Consider the following 18,899-nt stretch of genomic DNA (forward strand, 5'->3'; position numbering starts at 1 on the left):
TGACTAAGCCTCCTCTGATCATTTATGTAGTCCTGGAGTTGCTTTCGTTCAATCAGTATCTGCAGCTTTTCTTACGAGTGACTTGGTTTTAAGCCACTTTTCCATCATTACTTTTAAGACAATCATTTAGTAAGCTAGCAAATAAACGTTTGTTTACATGCAGTACCTCGCGGACCACTAGGGTGCGCCCGCTGACCACCAGGAATAGCAATGGAGCACAGGTAATCCTTTCTTGACATCACCTGTTCCTTTATGGAGAATTTTTTCTGTCATAATCCAAGATCAGACATTTTCAGTCTGAAAGCAGGATTTTAGATATTTTGTTCTCAAAACTTTTAATACTTTTGCTCACATTTTTATTTTGAAAGCAGGACTTCATATCTTTCTTCTCAAAACTTGTAAGATTGTACTCAAAACTTCTCCTCACGCTCATACTTAGTTTTTGTTCAGACTCTCTGCTCGCTTGAGAAACATTCTGATATTTTTCTGGTAGTTAGAGGAACATCAGAGACATGTGCATCTAGTACTCCAATGCCTGTTAGAGAACAAACTAGTTGTCAAAGCAGAGAAGTGCGAGTTTCATGTTACATGTATCAACTTCCTGGGTTATGTCCTTGAGAGTGGGCAGGTGAAGGCAAGTCTGGGCTTCGCAAATTTCTACCGCCACTTTATAAAAAACTTCAGCCAAACCGTTGCTCCTCTCACACAACTCCCCTCTCCTAAACAATGGTTTCAATGGTCACCCCAGGCAGATAAGGCATTCGAACTCCTCAACCTGAAGTTTTCTTAAGCTCCAGACCCCAAAGTCCAGTTTATTGTGGAGGTGGACGCCTCTGTAATAACACAGGCCTACCAGTTTTCAAGAGGTTTACCACCATTTTCACCATAGTCGACCAGTTTTCCAAGGCTTGTCATCTTGTCCCTCTCAAAAAGTTACCATTGTGACTGCACAGCTTCTCTTGAAATACGTTTTCCAGGTGCATGGCATCCCCCGGGAAATCCTGTCTGACAGGCCCCTAATTCACATCCAGAGTCTGGAAGGCTTTATCCAATGCTCTTGGTGCCAAGGTGGCACTCAGCTCTGGGTTCCACCCACAAACTAATGGGCAGACTGAGAATGAACCAGGAATTAGTCTACTCTGCGCTGCATCAGTGCATCCAACCCACACAAAATCAGTTGAGCCTGGTGGCCAACCCAGACTCAACTGATCTGGGTTTAATATGCCCACAACACCCATATGTCTGTTGCCATCAGTCTGTCCCCTTTCGAGGCCTCCCTGGCATATCAACCACCACTCTTTCCTTCAGAGGAAAGGGAGACGGTTGTCACTTCAGTCCAACATTTCATCCGCAGATGTAAACATACCTCGAACCATCTCCGCTGCCCTCAACCGCATGTGTAAACAGAATCAATAACTGATTAACCGTAAAAGAGTCCCGGCCTCAGAATACAATCCTTATCAGAAGGCTCTCTACCAAATATATCCGTCTGAAAGGATCCTGCAAAAAACTGCCCCTCAGGTTCATCGGTCCATTTGAGATTCAGTCTGTCCTCAGCCCTGTTTCTGCCGTCTCATTCTCCCAGACAGATCTGTCCTGTTTTTCACATCTCGTTACTCAAGCCTGTGTCAAGAAGTCCCCTGTGTCCTCCCGCTGAACCTCCCAAGACCCCTACTTCTTCAGCAGAATGCAAGATCAATCATCCAAAACAACATTCAAGAAAACGTATCCTACATGTAAGGATCTTCAAATCTAATGCTGTCTTTCTCCCAGAAGCCACTGGTCCTGCTCCACATCCACATTTCCTGAATCGCACATTTCTCTTCTTGTACTTTCCTGTAGTCTTGGTTTGATTCTGCATGTGGGTTAAACGGCTTCCCAAAACTGTTTATTTCATTTGAAGCTGTATTTCAGGGTTATAGTTCAGTTTACAAAATCAAGTTTATAAATCAGTTTTGTGTTCCACAACTAATATTAGCTGTGGTAATTAAGTTCAGAATATTTAAATTATACCAGGTTTCTTTTTATTGGAAATAACTTTAAGGTTTTTGATTAGTAGACATTAAATTTTGATAATGAGCCAAACCTAACAGACTGAATGGAGTGGGTTAATGTTAGTCAACATGCTGGTGCTACCTCACATGCAATTCACAACATTTTAGCTAATATTACATTTTAGCTATATTTATTTATTACATGGGTTTTATCACAATGCATAGAGTATGTTATACATCAAGATTCTAGTGATAGCTGTCAGTATTTTAGCTAGCTTTAGCTTTTGAGCTAGTTTTAGTTTTTACATAGGTTTTTTTACTCTGCATGGAATATGTTGCTGTAGGTCAACATGCTAGTGCTTGTCTAGAGTAGATGGTATCAATTGGCATTTTAGCTCATTTTCGCTTTTACATGCTTTTTTTCAGACAGCATGGAATATGTTATTGTAGGTTAATGTGCTAGTGCTAACCTAGATCCTGTCAGTGGTAGGTTAGCCAGCTTTACCTTTGTAGCTAATTTTAGCTTTTACATGGGCTGTTTCACACTGCATGGGCCAACTTGCTAGTGATAACTTCCATGCTATTATTTGTATATCAGCTAGCTTTAGCTTTGTGACTCATTTTACCTCATAAACTGCAGAAACCTTACAGTTTAGCTTTGAAAGCAGTATTATGCACCGGTTTCTAACAGTCTTTGTGTGGGACATTTGCATTGTCTGAAAGTTTTTACTTTTCTTCAACAGTTTTTCTATGTGTTTTGCCGGCTTTTGCTTTCTTCTACTGCTTCTGCCCATTTTGTACATTTCTGCAAGTCTTCTGCAGTTTACTTCAAATTTTTCTGCAATTTTCACCCACAAAATTCAGCTTATTGCATTAACACTGCAGTAAGATGGAGACGCATCTATCCCTCTGTTTTTCAACTCATAACCTCTTGTCACATAATATTCCTACAGAGCATTTACCAACAAATAACTGTTTGATGGGAAAAGGGTAAAAAGAGAGAGACTACAGCAGAGGATAAAACATATGAGCCCAAATAAAAGCCAAAAGCATCTAGAACAAGCTTAGTGGGCTTTAGATGTAAACACATTTTCAAAATGAGAAAAATTTGCTGTCTTACCTTCACAAAATCATGGCTTACAGACCAGGTTTAGGATGAGCAGTAGGCTCCAGTTGGATTTGAAAGTCCACTGCATTCACAAAGCAACCTGAAGTGAACCATTTCCTTTTTTTTTTTTTTTGTTTGGTTTTTTTGCCAAATTTAATTTTTTTGGTGTGGTCATCACACTTCCAAATATATGGAACTTGTATGCGATCTCCAGTGTGAACTTCAAACGACCTAAAAGTGTCCCACACGCGCAGTAGAGGGCGCAATAACGTCCCACATAGTTTGTGTTTTGTCAGCTGCCATAATAAAAAGTGCTCTGTAAGGATTTATTTTTTTCTGTGTATTCATTTAGGTTTCTGTGTCTATTGAGTCTCTGTGTTGTCCTGTCTACCCCTTGATTGTTTCAAGCTGTGTCTTGTTTCCCTGATTACCCTCTGTGTATTTAATCCCACCTGTGTTCCTTGTTTCTTGTAGAGTCCTTGTCTAGTTGTCTTGTCAAGTCAGTTGTCAATTAAGTTAACAGCTGTTACCAGTTTTGAGCCTTAGCCTTCCGCTCACGCTGTGCTGCCTGGATTTTAGATTATTATTTTTCTGACTTCATTAAATCATAATTTTCTTCATTTCAACTTGGGTCCACAGCGTCTTCCTCACCATCCCTAACCGCAAATCATGACACAAGGACCCAACCAAGAGTAACACGGTGAGGTTCGCTAAGAAATACAGTTACAACATGGATCCAGTAGAACCAACTTCAGAAGTGGACTTTAATGAATTAAAGTCCACCAGTGTCTTCCTCACCACTGCTTTTTATTTTGTAATCAAACAGATGCAGATGTTCTACAGAAAACACTTGTTAAATTCTAAGGTAACAATGTTGTTCTCTCTCACCTTCATGGAAGGGAGACTTTTCCACTTTTTCATGGCGTAGCGTGATAATAAACAGGATTTATGTTTTGTTGGCGATTATCCTAATATTCACGCTGATCTGGATTTTTCTTTTACCAACTGTTTTTAAAGGGTGCAGCCAGGTCAGCAAAGTGGTGCTGATGTATTACATAGTCAAGCTTTGTAATAATAAAAAAGTTTGAAATAACATAATATCACTGTTGTAGTTTTTTAATCTGATGTCCATGTTACTTCTTGGATGTAATTTGTCATTTTAAATGATCACATGAAGTAGATCTAAGAAAAAAAGGCAAAATGTATCCCATGGTACAGACATGTGCACTCTACCCTTTTATCCTCCAGTAAGGTCATAAACATTAATACTAATTGTTAACTTTTTAAACAACTAATTTAAAGAGAAACATGATGTGAACTCACCATACGAAGAGACATTGAAGAGATTAACATTAAAAAACATATAACTGCCATTGGTCAGCTGCTGCTTGTGTGCTGCAAGCATGATTTCTCGAATCCTGTCTGCTCCAGCGCACATGATCACCACTGGAGAAAAATCACAGTCACAATTTAGTCAAAATTTTTGCAAGAACACTACAATACACAAATAGTAATTATTCATGAGAAAACATTCTTTTGAAAGAACATTATCATAGAAAATTTACAAAGCACTTGTGTACATGCATCGTTTAGGTCAGGGGTGGGCAACTCCAGGCCTCGAGGGCTGCTCTCCTGCAACTTTTAGATGTAGCTCTACTTCAACACACCTGAGTCAAATAATGAGATCAATAGCATGACTCTGGAGAACGTGACCGCACTTAAGAGGTGATTAAGCTATTGGATTCAACTGTGTTGGACCAGGGAGACATCTAAGAGTTGCAGGACACTTACCCTCGAGGATCAGAATTGCCCACCCCTGGTGTAGGTGAAGAATGTGGCAGAATAGCTCACAAATATAACATCTGGATGATAAAATGGAAAGTACATGAATTGAACCACTCCTCTAATTATAATGATCACTCACTCAAACACTCTTACCCGATAGGACACTTGGGGTTTAGTGCCTTGTCTAAGGGCACATCATTATTGCTGGGGAAGCTGGAATCAAACTCACAACACTTAAGATTGCCAGACTACTGGTCTGTGCAAGGGTGCAACTACATAATTTCTGAGTTGTATGCAGACACATTATAGCAGGGGTCTCAAACTCCAGTCCTCGAGGGCCACTGTCCTGCAGTTTTTAGATGTGCCACAGGTACAAAAACGCTGGAATGAAATGGCTTAATTACCTCCTCCTTGTGTAGATCAGTTCTCCAGAGCCTTGCTAATGACCTAATTATTCTATTCAGGTGTGGCGCAGCAGAGGCACATCTAAAAGTTGCAGGACAGCGGCCCTCGAGGACTGGAGTTTGAGACCCCTGCTTTATAGGCACCCTCACTCCCTGAAATTTTCAGTGTGCAGGTGAATAAATATGAATTAGTCATGCATTTTTAAAATACAAGACTTCTATTTCAGCTTTTTATTTCATGTGATTACATGTAGGTAATAGGCTCCATCAAAAATTAAAAAAAGGATAACAATATAATAAAATGCAACGGTAGCAGCAGCCAGTGCTCAATACAACTTCTGTAGTGGAAAAGTGAAATTATCTCTTTTTTTTTTTTTACTTTATTAATGTCAATGTATTAATGTAAAATAGAAAACATATGGTGTGATACATTCCGTTAATGAAAGGAAAATATAATCACGGAGCTAGCAAAAAAGAAAACAGAGAGCATTGTGTTGCAAAGAATGAATATTATTAACTGTATGTGTATGAGAGTTTGTGAGCAAAAATGGTAATATGAATGACATCAGTATGTAGAGCAATAAAAACAAACAAACCAACAAAAACAAAAATATTGATACTAGCAATAATAACACAACAATGAATTATGAAAGACAGATAAATATAGACATATGACGGATGGAATTGATAAATTAATTCTACTGAGTGAAATTTGTTATATTGCATATAGGAATTACATGAAATGAGAAGGGAGAAATGATGCCGAAAAAGAGCAAAGCAGGGCGGACACAATGATCGTAATACATAAATCACTTTATTTAAAGTATATATCAGAATCATATAAGGTCTATTTTATTTTCCATTGAAATGTGTCCAATGTATAAATTTTTCTAATGTGTCACACTGATGGCGATCCTTATTTTCCAGTTCATAGGAATTTTTTTTCTTAGCAATGGCTAAAGCTATAAGTAGTTGTTTAGTATTTGGAACATCATTAATAAGGTTTGTAGTGTCTCCCAATAAACAAAGAGAAGCTGATAATGGGATGAGACAGACAAACCTACTGGAGAGGAATGTAGTTACTATTATCCAAATTTGTTGAACAGGTTTGCAAACAATAAAGCATGAAAGTATGTATCAGAGATATTTTGTGAAGAATTTCTGCACAATTCAGACTGTGCCAAACCCATTTTATGCATTCTTTGAGTTGTATAGTGGATTCTGTGAAGTACTTTATATCGAATAAGCTGAAGATTAGCGTTTTTGTCATATATGAGATATTATTGCAAATTTTAATCCAGGATTCACAGTCTGGGTTTATATTCAGATCTATTTGCCATTTTAAAGTAGGTATGGATATTGATGAATCAATCCTATTTAAAATTCTGTAGATCAATTGAGTTTTCTTTCTAGATGCAATTTTAAATAGTTCCATAATTTGTGTATTCTGTAATGAGTTGTTCTAGGTCATATTTACTTTGCATTAGATATTTTAATCGAAGATATTCTAAAAAATGAGTAGCATCAAGCTTATATTGTTTAGTTAATTCTGAAAATGACAGGAATTTCCATCCATCCATTTTCTGTTCACCCTTTGTCCCTAATGGGGTCGGGACCTATCTCCAGCTACGAGAGGTGGGGTCACCCTGGACAGGTCGCCAGTCTGTCGCAGGGCAACACAGAGACATACAGGACAAACAACCATGCACACACATACTCACACCTAGGGAGAATTTTAGAGAGACCAATTAACCTGACAGTCATGTTTTTGGACTGTGGGAGGAAGCCGGAGAACCCGGAGAGAACCCACGCATGCACAGGGAAAACATGCAAACTCCATGCAGAAAGACCCCGGCCGGGAATCGAACCCAGGATTATACTTGCTGCAAGGCAACAGTGCTACCAACTGCGCCACTGTGCAGCCCTGACAGGAATTTATTATATTTAAAAATATGTTCAAAATGTGTCATGTCTTTAGAGACTGTTGGATAAATTGTATTTTTAGTAATTATCAAATATTCGTTGTATCATGTAGCCTTGTAGTTACATTTAGATAATGTTAAATTATATGCTTTTACTCTTTTCCTTCTATTTTAAGTGATGTTTCTGTGTGTTAAATAAGTTTGATTCTTTCCTAAAGGCCTCCTTTGTGAGAGAGAGGTGTCAGCTATTCTTAGCATTTGTTACCCTGCAGGAATCTCTGGGAGATGGAGGTGTTAGTAGTTCCCAGCTGAGTTTTACAGTCCTGCAAAGAACCCTGCTTTGTTCTTCGTTGCTTTGAAGCTATACAACGTGTCCCATTCGACGCCGTGCCTGGAGCAAGAAGGATTTAGATTGTAGATAACATGTGTTTAGTTAGTGATTATCATTTAGCGCTGCAACTATGTGAATTGTTTTCCCCTCCACTATTTTAGAGCTGCAGCGCCCCGTGTGGCAGGGTTCCTAAAATCAATAAAACAGAGGAGCGGGAGATGTGTTTTTCAGAGCGGTTGGAGATTTGTAACTGAAAGCATATCTCTGTCTGCTCTCCTCGCGAGAAACAAAGAATCTAACTCTCTTGTCTTTCCTATGTTTGTTTAAATTGTTTTAATAGGTATTTAGACCTGACATTATTTGGTCCTTCGCAGCCGGATGCCAAAATACCGGAAGGATTCCAGCGGGCATGGTGGACCCCAGTAAAGACCGTGCGCACGGCAAGTTTCCTAGTGGAAGCTTATCAGAACCTGTTCAAGGGCTGGCGCTCTGCCTGCCTGCTGGGATCTTACGGTTGACGGCTCTGAGGGGAAGACAGAGGGTGAGTGGATTCTTGTTTAAAAGTGTGGCGAATGACTGAGGGTCATTGCGCGAATAAGAAAACCCTGGAAATTCTAGACTCTAACAGGTAAAAATAGGGCACACAATCCGTGAAGGACGTCCGAAGTCCTTGCGCAAAAGTTCGTGGAAAAAAAGGCGCACGGAGCCTAGTGCAAACCTGCTGTAAAATTTAATTAATTAAGAAAAAAAAAAAATTTTTTTTTTAGGCGATAAAAACGATAATAAAATTTCCTCAATTCGATATATAATAAAATGGCAACAATAAAAAACGATATTTCAATCAGGCACTGAAATTGTAATTGGAACGGATGGCGGAGTCCGACGAGGCAGGCGTTTAAATTCCGTGTGAGTGTGATTGGAGATATAAATACCACTTGGTGTTTTATCTCATATAAAACAGTAGGGTTGTAACCAGCAAACCTGTCTTGGATGCAGAGGTAAGAACCCCCCACTCGAAAGAGTTGAAGCGGGGGTTACCACTACAGGTATTTTTAATTGCTGGCCTACTGAAAAGATCTCCAGTTTATAGGATTCCCTAGGAATCGACAAAAACTGGGCAAAATTTTATAAAAAAAAAAAAAAAAAAGAATGGGGAAAAATAAAAGCAAGAATAAGCCAACAGACAGTTTAAAAACAAATGACTGGAAATATGTTGAAAATCAGGATCCGCATAAAATAAAACATTTAGATAAATGGATAACAAACTATAACTTTGACGGCCATCTAAACTCACAAAAACTAACAGTACTGCAGGATAAAATAAAACAAAAAAACAAAGTCAAATTTAAAGAAAATGCGCAAAGAAGGGTATGAGGATGTAAACTTTTGGTTAGAATTAGCACAAAAAAAGAGAAGAGGAGGAAGAATCATTTGATGAATACAGCCTGAGAATGCATCAACATTACATAGGATTGGGGACTGGGATTTTAGATGAATACATTAACCACGCTATACACGCAGAAAAGGACTCAAAAGAAAAGAAAAAGGTTTCAGGAGCCTTTATCCATGATAAGGAGCAAATATTTTATCAAGAAAGGAGAGGAAGAGGAAGCTTTAGGGGTAGAGGTCAAAACCCCAGAGGACAGAAAGGGAGAATGGGAAGAGGGAACTACAGACAAAATAATTTCAGACAAAATAATTTTAAACAAAACGACTTAGGATGTTGGTGTTGTGGGAAGGAAGGACACATAGCCAGATATTGCCCAGAAAAATATATAGATCAGTCAGCATGACTAGAATCAGAAAGTTTAGAGAGCGAAGAGGTCCAATTAAATCTACAGGATTTATTATCTATGGATAGTGTAAGACCAGAAATAACTCTTTTCATGAATGGTAGACCTGTAGTTTTCCTTTGTGACACTGGTGCATGTAGAACAACGTGCAGAGAAAACATTTCTGGGGTAAAGATTAGTGGGGAAACTGTCGTCGTGAGGTCAGCTGGGGGTAAATTAATGCAAGTCAATGAATCAGAGCCAGTCTGGCGTAGAGATCCACAGGGACAAGCTTGTCAGTTGTCCATTTTGATGCTCCCAGAATGCCCAGTAAATTTATTAGGCAGAGATGGCCTTATACAGCTAGGATTAGCTTTGATTCCAACCACTGATGGGCACATAGCAGTTAAAAGGCAGTCAGAAATAAAAAAGGGAGATTTCTTTGTTGTTAAAGGAAATGGAAATCCACACTATTGTTATACATTAGATGTGCCCGACAGACCCCCACATAACTTTGTTCAGGCACTCCTGACTGAGGGAGGTAAAGCCATCTCTGCCCCGCAGGATCAAATGCCTCCTGACAATTTACACATAACTCTTTGGTTCAAGAATGCGGCTGAACCTGACAAGAATTATGAAGACAGGCTCAACAAGGTCACTCCAGTTAAGATCACAGTGACCTATCTGTATACAAATACAGAACACACAGCCGTTGCAGCTATTGCTCTTCCTGATGATTTAAAATCTTTAGACAGAATGTGGACCTCTCCGCATGTATCTCTGTTTAAACAAAGAAATGAGCAGTGGAATCATTTAGGTAATCTTGTTGAGGAAGGAGAAGCAGTTACCGATTGGGTGACTACTTCCTCAAACATAGAAACTAGTGTTTCCACAGGGTTAATTAACTATTGTCGAAACTGGGTGCCTAATTATGCAGAAATTGTGGCTCCTTTAAGCAAACTAATGTATGAAAAAGATCTAAAAATGTCTTCCTTTTTGGAATGGACAGAGGAAGCAGAAAAAGCACTGTGTGAAATAAAGCAGGCCCTTGTGTCAAGTGCTGCGCTCGCCTTACTAGACTATAAAAAACCTTTTTTCCAGATGGTGGATTGCAAAGGTCAGTATATGACCTCGGTATTAGTTTAACAACATGGTGATAAAATGAGACCAATAGCATATTTTTCTTCCAAACTTAATAGTGTGGCGTGTGCCTTGCCTTACTGTGTGAGAGCCGTGATTGCTGCTTCTCTGGCAGTAGAAGTTAGTGCTCCTATTGTACTGTTTTATCAGTTAACATTAAAAATGCCACATGCAGTTTTAGACAAACAAATATGACTTTTTTCGTCTGCAAGGCATCTCTCCTGTATGAGCACATTATTATAGCAACTCATGCAGACCTATTAAAAGATTTATTACAAGCTGTGCAGCTACCAAAACAACTAGCGATCTGTAAATGTGCCGCACACACCACAGGGAAAGATAAAGTGTCTCTAGGGAACGCCTTCGCTGATGAGATGGCAAAAAAAGCAGCGGAGGGGCAAATAAAGGTCTTCCATATGGTAGAAAAATCCAACATATGACATAAGATCCTAAAAAACATGCAACAATTAAGTCCTAAAAACGAAAAAGATCTTTGGATTAAAAATGGAGCAAAAGTAGAAGATCAAATCTATAAGTGACCTGCAAATAAGCCTATCTTGTATAGGACTTGTATAGGTGGGCTGCAATATTGAGTCATGGCATTTCGCATGTCTCAACGGGGGGGATGGTAAGACAGATACATCAATATTACAAAACCTATGGATTTATTTCTTTTTTGTAGAGCTTGTTTAATTTGTGCTAAACACAACTCTCAGGGAAATCTAAGACCGCGCAGAGGGCGATTTCCTAATCCGCAATATTCATTTCAAACAATACATATGGATTTCATAGAATTAAATAAAAGTGAAGGGAAAAAGTACTGTTTAGTAATAATTGATGCTTTCTCTAAATGGATTGAACTCTTTCCTACAAAAAATCCAGATGCCTTAACAGTAGCAAAAGCACTTTGTAAAGATATCATTCCTAGATATGGGATTCCTGAAAAAATATATAGTGATAATGGAACTCATTTTGTAAACCAAATTATAAAAAAAAATAGCAGAGAGATCAACTTGGGTACATTTAGTACATTGTAAAAAGGTCATTTCATTTTAAAAGTAGTTAAAAGAAGACAAGCTTGGGACGCTCACTGACCTGCAGTGGAAAGCCCAGGTAAACAGGGGGCTAAACTGATTAGAGGTTTGGTCGTTTGAAACTGGTGAAGATGGTCCACAACCCTGCAGTGTTTTTAGGAGCTGAACAAGTTTGCAAAGTTTGCTAAAATGTACAAATTTGTTGTTGAAGGAAAACATTAAGTTAGAAATAACTTATGGGTTAATGAGAGAGGATCTGGTGGAACTATTGTAGAGAATAATGTAGATCAGGGGCACTTGTAGCCCCCCTTGCAGCAGCTCCACAGGAGGGCCACATAGCTGGGCTGTAACTGCTACCCCACTAGATTCAACTAATTAACATGTGAAGCCTCTTTGCATACCACTATTTTTAAGTGCGAAGCAACCCCCACTTGTAGTAGCTCAGCAAGACAGAACGGGAAGGTGTGATGCAGATCACTTTCTCTCCCATCATTTAAAGTGCCTCCTGACAAAATATTAGTTACAATTTTAGAAGTGGAACGAAAAAAAGGTTTTTTAAGTTCAAATTAAAATTAGAAGAAACTAAAACATATCTGATGATTCAAGTGCCAAATAAAGTAGTAAAAGAATTGGGAGTTCCGTTAAATATTACTAATTAATTTCTTTCGTTTGTAGATTTAGTAATATTCTGACCAGTATTTGTTAGGGTTTGTCCGTTATCCTGCAATAGCTAGCCCCGCCCACTTCATCACAACCCTCCGGGGCTGACTACTGACCAGTTCTCTGTCTAACAGGTCCGGAAAATCTCTAAGACCTGGGTATTACCCTAAATGAGATCTATAGGAGATAATCTATTCAAACTGGTGTCGAAAGCGATTCGTCTAGCTCTAACTACCTCCAATCCAGAAGTTACGACCCTTTTCAGTTAAGGAACAGTCAGCTGAGTAGCCCTCACAGCTGCATAATTCCAATAACCACTCCTGTTAACGGTAGCTCGCTTTCTAAAATATAACTCGCTCTTGGAACCGGCTAGATTAAATTTAGTGACTTGGATGTAAGTCCCTGGGTCATTATTTTACTCTCGCCAAAGGAAATTATGAAGCCTCCTCTTTACTAGAACCATGTACCTTAGTTTTACCTTTATTAAAAGAACTGAAAAATGATTAAATGACTCAATTAATTCCAATGTCCACCAACCTCATTAGAATTTTAGAGTAAGAATTTATTAAGCAAGCTTAAGCAGGGATATGTGACATATAAATCAATAATCAATTGTATATAATTCAAGAGCAGTGTAATAAGATCAACATATACAATCATACCCTCCTGTCTCTTTCCCTAACCTATGTCGCAGATTCTGAGATAGCTTTTTAGGAAGCGAGTTCGACTCATACCCAGTTGGTGGTGGATCTTTAGCAACAGGAACGTCCGAAAACCTTGGTCTGAATCTTTATCCTTTGTGTGGAAAAATCCTCTTTAGAATAGAAGCAAAGTAGAGAGGGCTCAATTGCTTTTGAAAACCCAACTCTTTATCCCTCCGGGACCTTTGTCTTTTCTCCAAGTCTGATGCAATGTTTGGGTTGAGGTAAGACCGACGATCGAATCAGGAACCCGGGTTGGACGATTGGAACTTGTCTCCCTTTGGCGGCACGAAGCTTCAGCTTTTCCCGTGGCTCCAGGGTGTGGTCCGCTGTTGTTTCCTCGATCTGCTTCTTCGTGTTAGCTCTACTTCGGTGCCGCAGACAAAGAACAAGAACTTCTCCTTTTCCGTCTGCTTTTATACAGTTCTCTGCCATGTATGTGTATGGGGAGTGTTAGTTTACGTGGTTTCCTGAACATCTGCTGATTTCACGGAAACCCCCCGTCGGCCCCTCCTGTCTGCTGGCTGGGATGGAAAGTCCCGTCCTTCCCTCAGCGTGTTGATCTTAGCCAACCATACCGCTCCACCCATCCTGTGCGTCTGGCCATCTGTTCAGAACTGCTTGCGACAGCAGGAACTCACAAGTTCCCCTTTTCTTTTTACTCACCCTTTTCTCTGATTAACTATTAAACACAGTCAAATATTAAAAACTATGTGCTGATTTCCATTAGGCATTAATCATAAGCATTAATCACCTCTTTCACTTATTATAAATCATCAAACCTTAATCATTTCATTGTTGTTATATCATTACAGATCATGATTCGTACACTTCAGAATCATTCAGTGATTACTTACACACAGTCATTTTACCTATTGTACTCATACATGTCCAACTTAATCATTATAAATCAAAACACAAGATTGCTTTATTTCCCTCAGGCCTTCATGCACCTTTTTCTGCGTGTACCTGGATAGATCTCAAACCCCATACCAGTTTTCTTGACAGGTTTTGTGTGTTTAATTACCCCTTAGTGTGTGTTAATGGTCTGATCAGCCATTATCTAATTTCCCCTCATGTCTTGTTAGGTCAGTTTGTGTTTGAGTCGTTCTGTTACTACCTGTATTGTGTTTTTGTTATGTTGATTTCAGTATGGGCCTAATTTATTATTTTTTGGATTTTCTTTATTAACTATATTTTGAATTTTCTTCAACGTCTCTCTGGCTGGTTTATGCAAAACCTTCACAGAGTCTTAATTGGTAAACATGCTTTGTCAAATATTAGTTAAAATTCTTGAGACGTTTTAAACTGAATTATTTGTAAATCATAAGAGCACGATGAAATAATGCATCATCAGGGGGGAGTATATGTTATGGGTTTATCCACTTATATTATTTAAACAAAACTTTTGAAGAACATGTCTGATCTGTGCTACACATAAAAGTAATTTGAAATTAATAGACAAATTTATAGTGATAATGATGCAATATTTTTTCTTGCTGCAGCAGATGAAAAGAAACCTTTATTTTCTAAGAAAATAGCTCCAGCTAACTTCACATGTGTAATTATAACGGGAACTGGGAAAAGAATAGGGAATCTTACTAAAACTATGTGTACTACTGTAATCACTGTAAACGATGACTTTAACCCTATTTCTCGAGCAGATGTATGGTGGTGGTGTGGTGATGACAGACTTTTTGATAGATTACCTCGAAAAGTACCAGGGTTTTGTGCATTAGTTTCTCTGTTATTACCTGTATATGTCTATCCTACATCTGCTGAAGATCTAATACTCTCTTTGTCTAGTGTTTTGTTTCAGAAGAGGCAACACTTACAGAAACGTGAAGAGACATGGAAAACTACAGATACTGATCCGACATACATCGATGCCATCGGAGTCCCTCGTGGAGTGCCTGATGAATATAAATTAGTTGATCAGGTTGGGGCTGGTTTTGAATCTACAATTTGTTGGTGGTGCACGATAAACAAAAACGTAGACAGAATAAATTACATCCATTACAATGTACAAAGACTGGGCAACTGGACACAGGCTGGTTTCGAGGCAGTCCATGAACAGCTGGCTGCAACTTCACTGATGGCTTTTCAGAACCGCATAGCTCTTGATATGCTGCTGGCTGAGAAAGGAGGGGTGTGCATGATTTTTGGAGAAAGATGTTGCACGTTTTTACCAAAATAATACAGCGGCTGATGGGAGCTTGACGAAGGCCATTACAGGGCTTCGTACTCTTAATGGCAAAATGAAGGAACACTCTGGAGTGGATACTTCCATGTGGGATGCATGGATGGATGCCTTTGGGAAGTATAGAAACCTTGTGTCCTCTGTCTTAGTATCAATTGCAGTTTTTGCTGCAATTTTGACCTTGTGTGGATGTTGTTTTGTTCCGTGCCTGCGTTCTTTGTTTAACCGTCTCATTACCACAGCGATTTCACCCATGGAGGACCAGATGGCACAGATGTATCCTTTATTAGAGAAAAAAAAAACCTAATGTTGACAAAGAATACTCTGATGAGGATTCTTCTGACAGGTATCCAGATCCTGGCTTTTGGACTGGATGTGACCTCTGAGTGTATACATGTTTGCTTTCCAAAACATGAACTCCCAGTTGAAAATCATTTGAAGTGACTGTTTTTAGAGGGATAAGGGGCATGGAACAGATATTCGATAAACAGGAGGGAACTGTTGGATAAATTGTATTTTTAGTAATTATCAAATATTCGTTGTATCATGTAGCCTTGTAGTTACATTTAGATAATGTTAAATTATATACTTTTACTCTTTTCCTTCTATTTTAAGTGATGTTTCTGTGTGTTAAATAAGTTTGATTCTTTCCTAAAGGCCTCCTTTGTGAGAGAGAGGTGTCAGCTATTCTTAGCATTTGTTACCCTGCAGGAATCTCTGGGAGATGGAGGTGTTAGTAGTTCCCAGCTGAGTTTTACAGTCCTGCAAAGAACTCTGCTTTGTTCTTCGTTGCTTTGAAGCTATACAACGTGTCCCATTCGACGCCGTGCCTGGAGCAAGAAGGATTTAGATTGTAGATAACATGTGTTTAGTTAGTGATTATCATTTAGCGCTGCAACTATGTGAATTGTTTTCCCCTCCACCATTTTAGAGTTGCAGCGCCCCGTGTGGCAGGGTTCCTAAAATCAATAAAACAGAGGAGCGGGAGATGTGTTTTTCAGAGCGGTTGGAGATTTGTAACTGAAAGCATATCTCTGTCTGCTCTCCTCGCGAGAAACAAAGAATCTAACTCTCTTGTCTTTCCTATGTTTGTTTAAATTGTTTTAATAGGTATTTAGACCTGACAGAGACCTACAAGCTAAAACAAAAAAAAGGAGTTTTTTTAAAATCTATTGTAAGATCTGGATTGTTCCAAAGTGGTGTGTATTTCGAGGTGGTAATATCTGAGTTGATAATATCATTGAATTTCTACCAAACAAAGAGTGGCTTTAATAGTTGGTGATTTAAAGCAACCATGTTTCTTAATCGCTTGACTAATGAATGGTAAATCCGATAGTTGCATTTTCCCACAAAATGATTGTTCTAATTCATTTAAATCATCGTGTTGCTGGTTTTGGTTCCACTTAATTTTGTAGTGTAGCTGATTGGCTAAATAATAGTAATAAAAATTTGGTGCATATAACTCTCCATATTGTTTTGAATTTTGTAAAGTTGATAACTTTATTCTTGGTGGCTTGTTTTTCCAATAAAATTTGGAGATTATACTATCTAAAGATGTAAACCATTCTTTAGTTGGTTGGATGGGTAACATACACTGTGTTCCAAATTATGCAAATTGGATTTAAGTGTCATAAAGACACATTTTTTGTTGTGCTATTAAATTTATAGACAGTATTGTGTGTCAAGGCTCTTTGAATCACTATAATTAATTTCAGAGAGCTGGTTGATTAGTTTGTCTGGTGAGCTCAATTAAAGGAAATCTACTTAAGAAGGAAGCAGGCCACAGGTTTCAAGCAATATGAGAAAGAGAAAGGATCTCTCTGATACTGAAAATCATCAGATAGTGTAGTGCCGTATGACAAGGAAAACATTAGATATTTAACGAAAACTGAAGCGTTATCGAACTGTGAAGAGATTTGAATCTCCATCTGATTCAGAACAAAGATGGGATTGTACAGATAAAGGCATAATGAGGAAGGTTTCTGTTAGACAAATTCATTGGATTAAGAGAGCAGCTGTTAAAATGTCCTTACAAAGCAGCAAACAGTTATTTGAAGCTGCTGGTGCCTCTGGAACCTGAAGGTGGAGGATCCTCCAGAGGCTTGCGGTGCATGAACCTACTATTGGGCCACCACTATCCAGTGCTCACAAGCAGAAACGGTCCCAGTGGGCCCAGCCCTACATGAAGATTAATTTTTAAACAGACTTGTTCACTGATAACTGCTGTGCAACCCCGGATGGTCCAGATGGACGCAGTAGTGGATTAATGGTGGATGGGCACCACGTCCCAACAAGGCTGTGACATCAGCAAGGAGGTGGTGGAATAATTTTCTTGGCCGGAATCATTAGGGAGAGAGAGAGAGAGCTGGTCGGCCCCTTCAAAGTCCCCGAAGGTGTGAAAATGACTTCAGCAAAGTATATGGACTTTCTGACTGATCACTTTCTTTCATGGTTCAAAAAGAATAGCCTACCTTCCGTAGCAAAATCATCGTCATGCATGACAATGCACTATCTCATGCTGCAAGGAATATCACTGTGTCATTGGCTGCTATGGGCATAAAAGGGGAGAAACTCATGGTGTGGTCACCATCTTCCTCTGACCTCAACCCTATTGAGAACTTTTGAAGTTTCCTCAAGCAGAAGATCTGAGGGTGGAATGCAGTTCATATCAAAACAGCAGCTCTGGGAAGGTTTTCTGACATCCTGCAAAGAAATTCAAGCAGAAACTTTCCACAAACTCACAAGTTCAATGGATGTAAGAATTGTGCAGGTGATATCAAAGAAGGGGTCCTATGTTAACATTTAACTCGGTCTGTTAAGATGTTTTTGATTGAAATAGCTTTTGATTTTAGTACATGTGACCATGTATTGCTGCACATTCAAAGAATGACCGTTTGCAGTTCCTTACAATCCATAAAATGTTTAGAAAATCTGCTGTGCATAATAATTTGGAACGGTGCATTTTGAGTTTTTGATTAAAAAAACAACAACAAAAAACACTGTTCTTATGGGGAGCTTTGTTCAGTAAAATTTTATTTATACTGTAATAGTTCCTGACTTGAAAATTATACTGATCATCATTTGCATTGACCATTTAAGAAAATCTGAGAAAATATCACTAGCATAATAATTTGGAACACAGTGTAGAAAATAGATAATTAATTTGAGGAAGTATTTTCATTTTAGTAGTCACTATTCAACCAGCAAGTGAAAGGGGTAAATTTATCCATTGTTTCAAGTTGTTTTGTATTGATTCTTGAAGTGTTATGAAATTAAGATTAAACAAATCTGACAATTTAGGAGATAATTTAATCCCAAGGTATGTAATATAAGTTGTGCATAAAGCAATACGTATAGTTTGGATCATCTCATCCCATTTTAAATTATTTAAAGCACAGGTGTCTCAAACTCCAGTCCTCAAGGGTTGCTGTCCTGCAGTATTTAGATGTGCCACAGGTACAAAACACTGGAATGAAATGTCTTAATTACCTCCTCCTTGTGTAGTTCTCCAGAGCCTTGCTAATGACCTAATTATTCTGTTCAGGTGTGGTGCAGCACAGGCACATCTGAAAGTTGCAGGACAGCGGCCCTCGAGGACTGGAGTTTGCCCCCCCTAATTTAAAGGAAGAACTTCAGATTTATTCAAATTTATTGAGTAATTGGATATTTTTGAGAATTGATTAATCAATCTGATTGTTTCAGTCATTGAAGAATATGGATTCTACAGTAGTAAGGATATCGTCAGCATATAAACAAATTTTATGTTCTGTTGCGTTAATTGGAATACCTTTAATATGAGAAGTTTGACGAATTGCTGCTGCAAGGAAATGAAAATGGAAAAAAAGGAT

The 18,899-nt window shown here is 38.6% G+C and overlaps 1 protein-coding gene across 1 annotated transcript in view; it reads right to left on the bottom strand.

Moving 5' to 3' along the window:
- Window positions 1-18,899, bottom strand: part of npr3 (natriuretic peptide receptor 3) — a 96,539-nt gene that overhangs the window by 32,335 nt on the left and 45,305 nt on the right. The window contains exon 2 of the mRNA XM_028034982.1: window positions 4,426-4,548. Within this exon, the coding sequence (XP_027890783.1) occupies window positions 4,426-4,548 (123 nt within the window). The remainder of the gene's footprint in view (window positions 1-4,425; window positions 4,549-18,899) is intronic.

This window comes from Xiphophorus couchianus, chromosome 12, assembly GCF_001444195.1.
Source record: "Xiphophorus couchianus chromosome 12, X_couchianus-1.0, whole genome shotgun sequence".
Taxonomy (NCBI): Eukaryota; Metazoa; Chordata; class Actinopteri; order Cyprinodontiformes; family Poeciliidae; genus Xiphophorus; species Xiphophorus couchianus.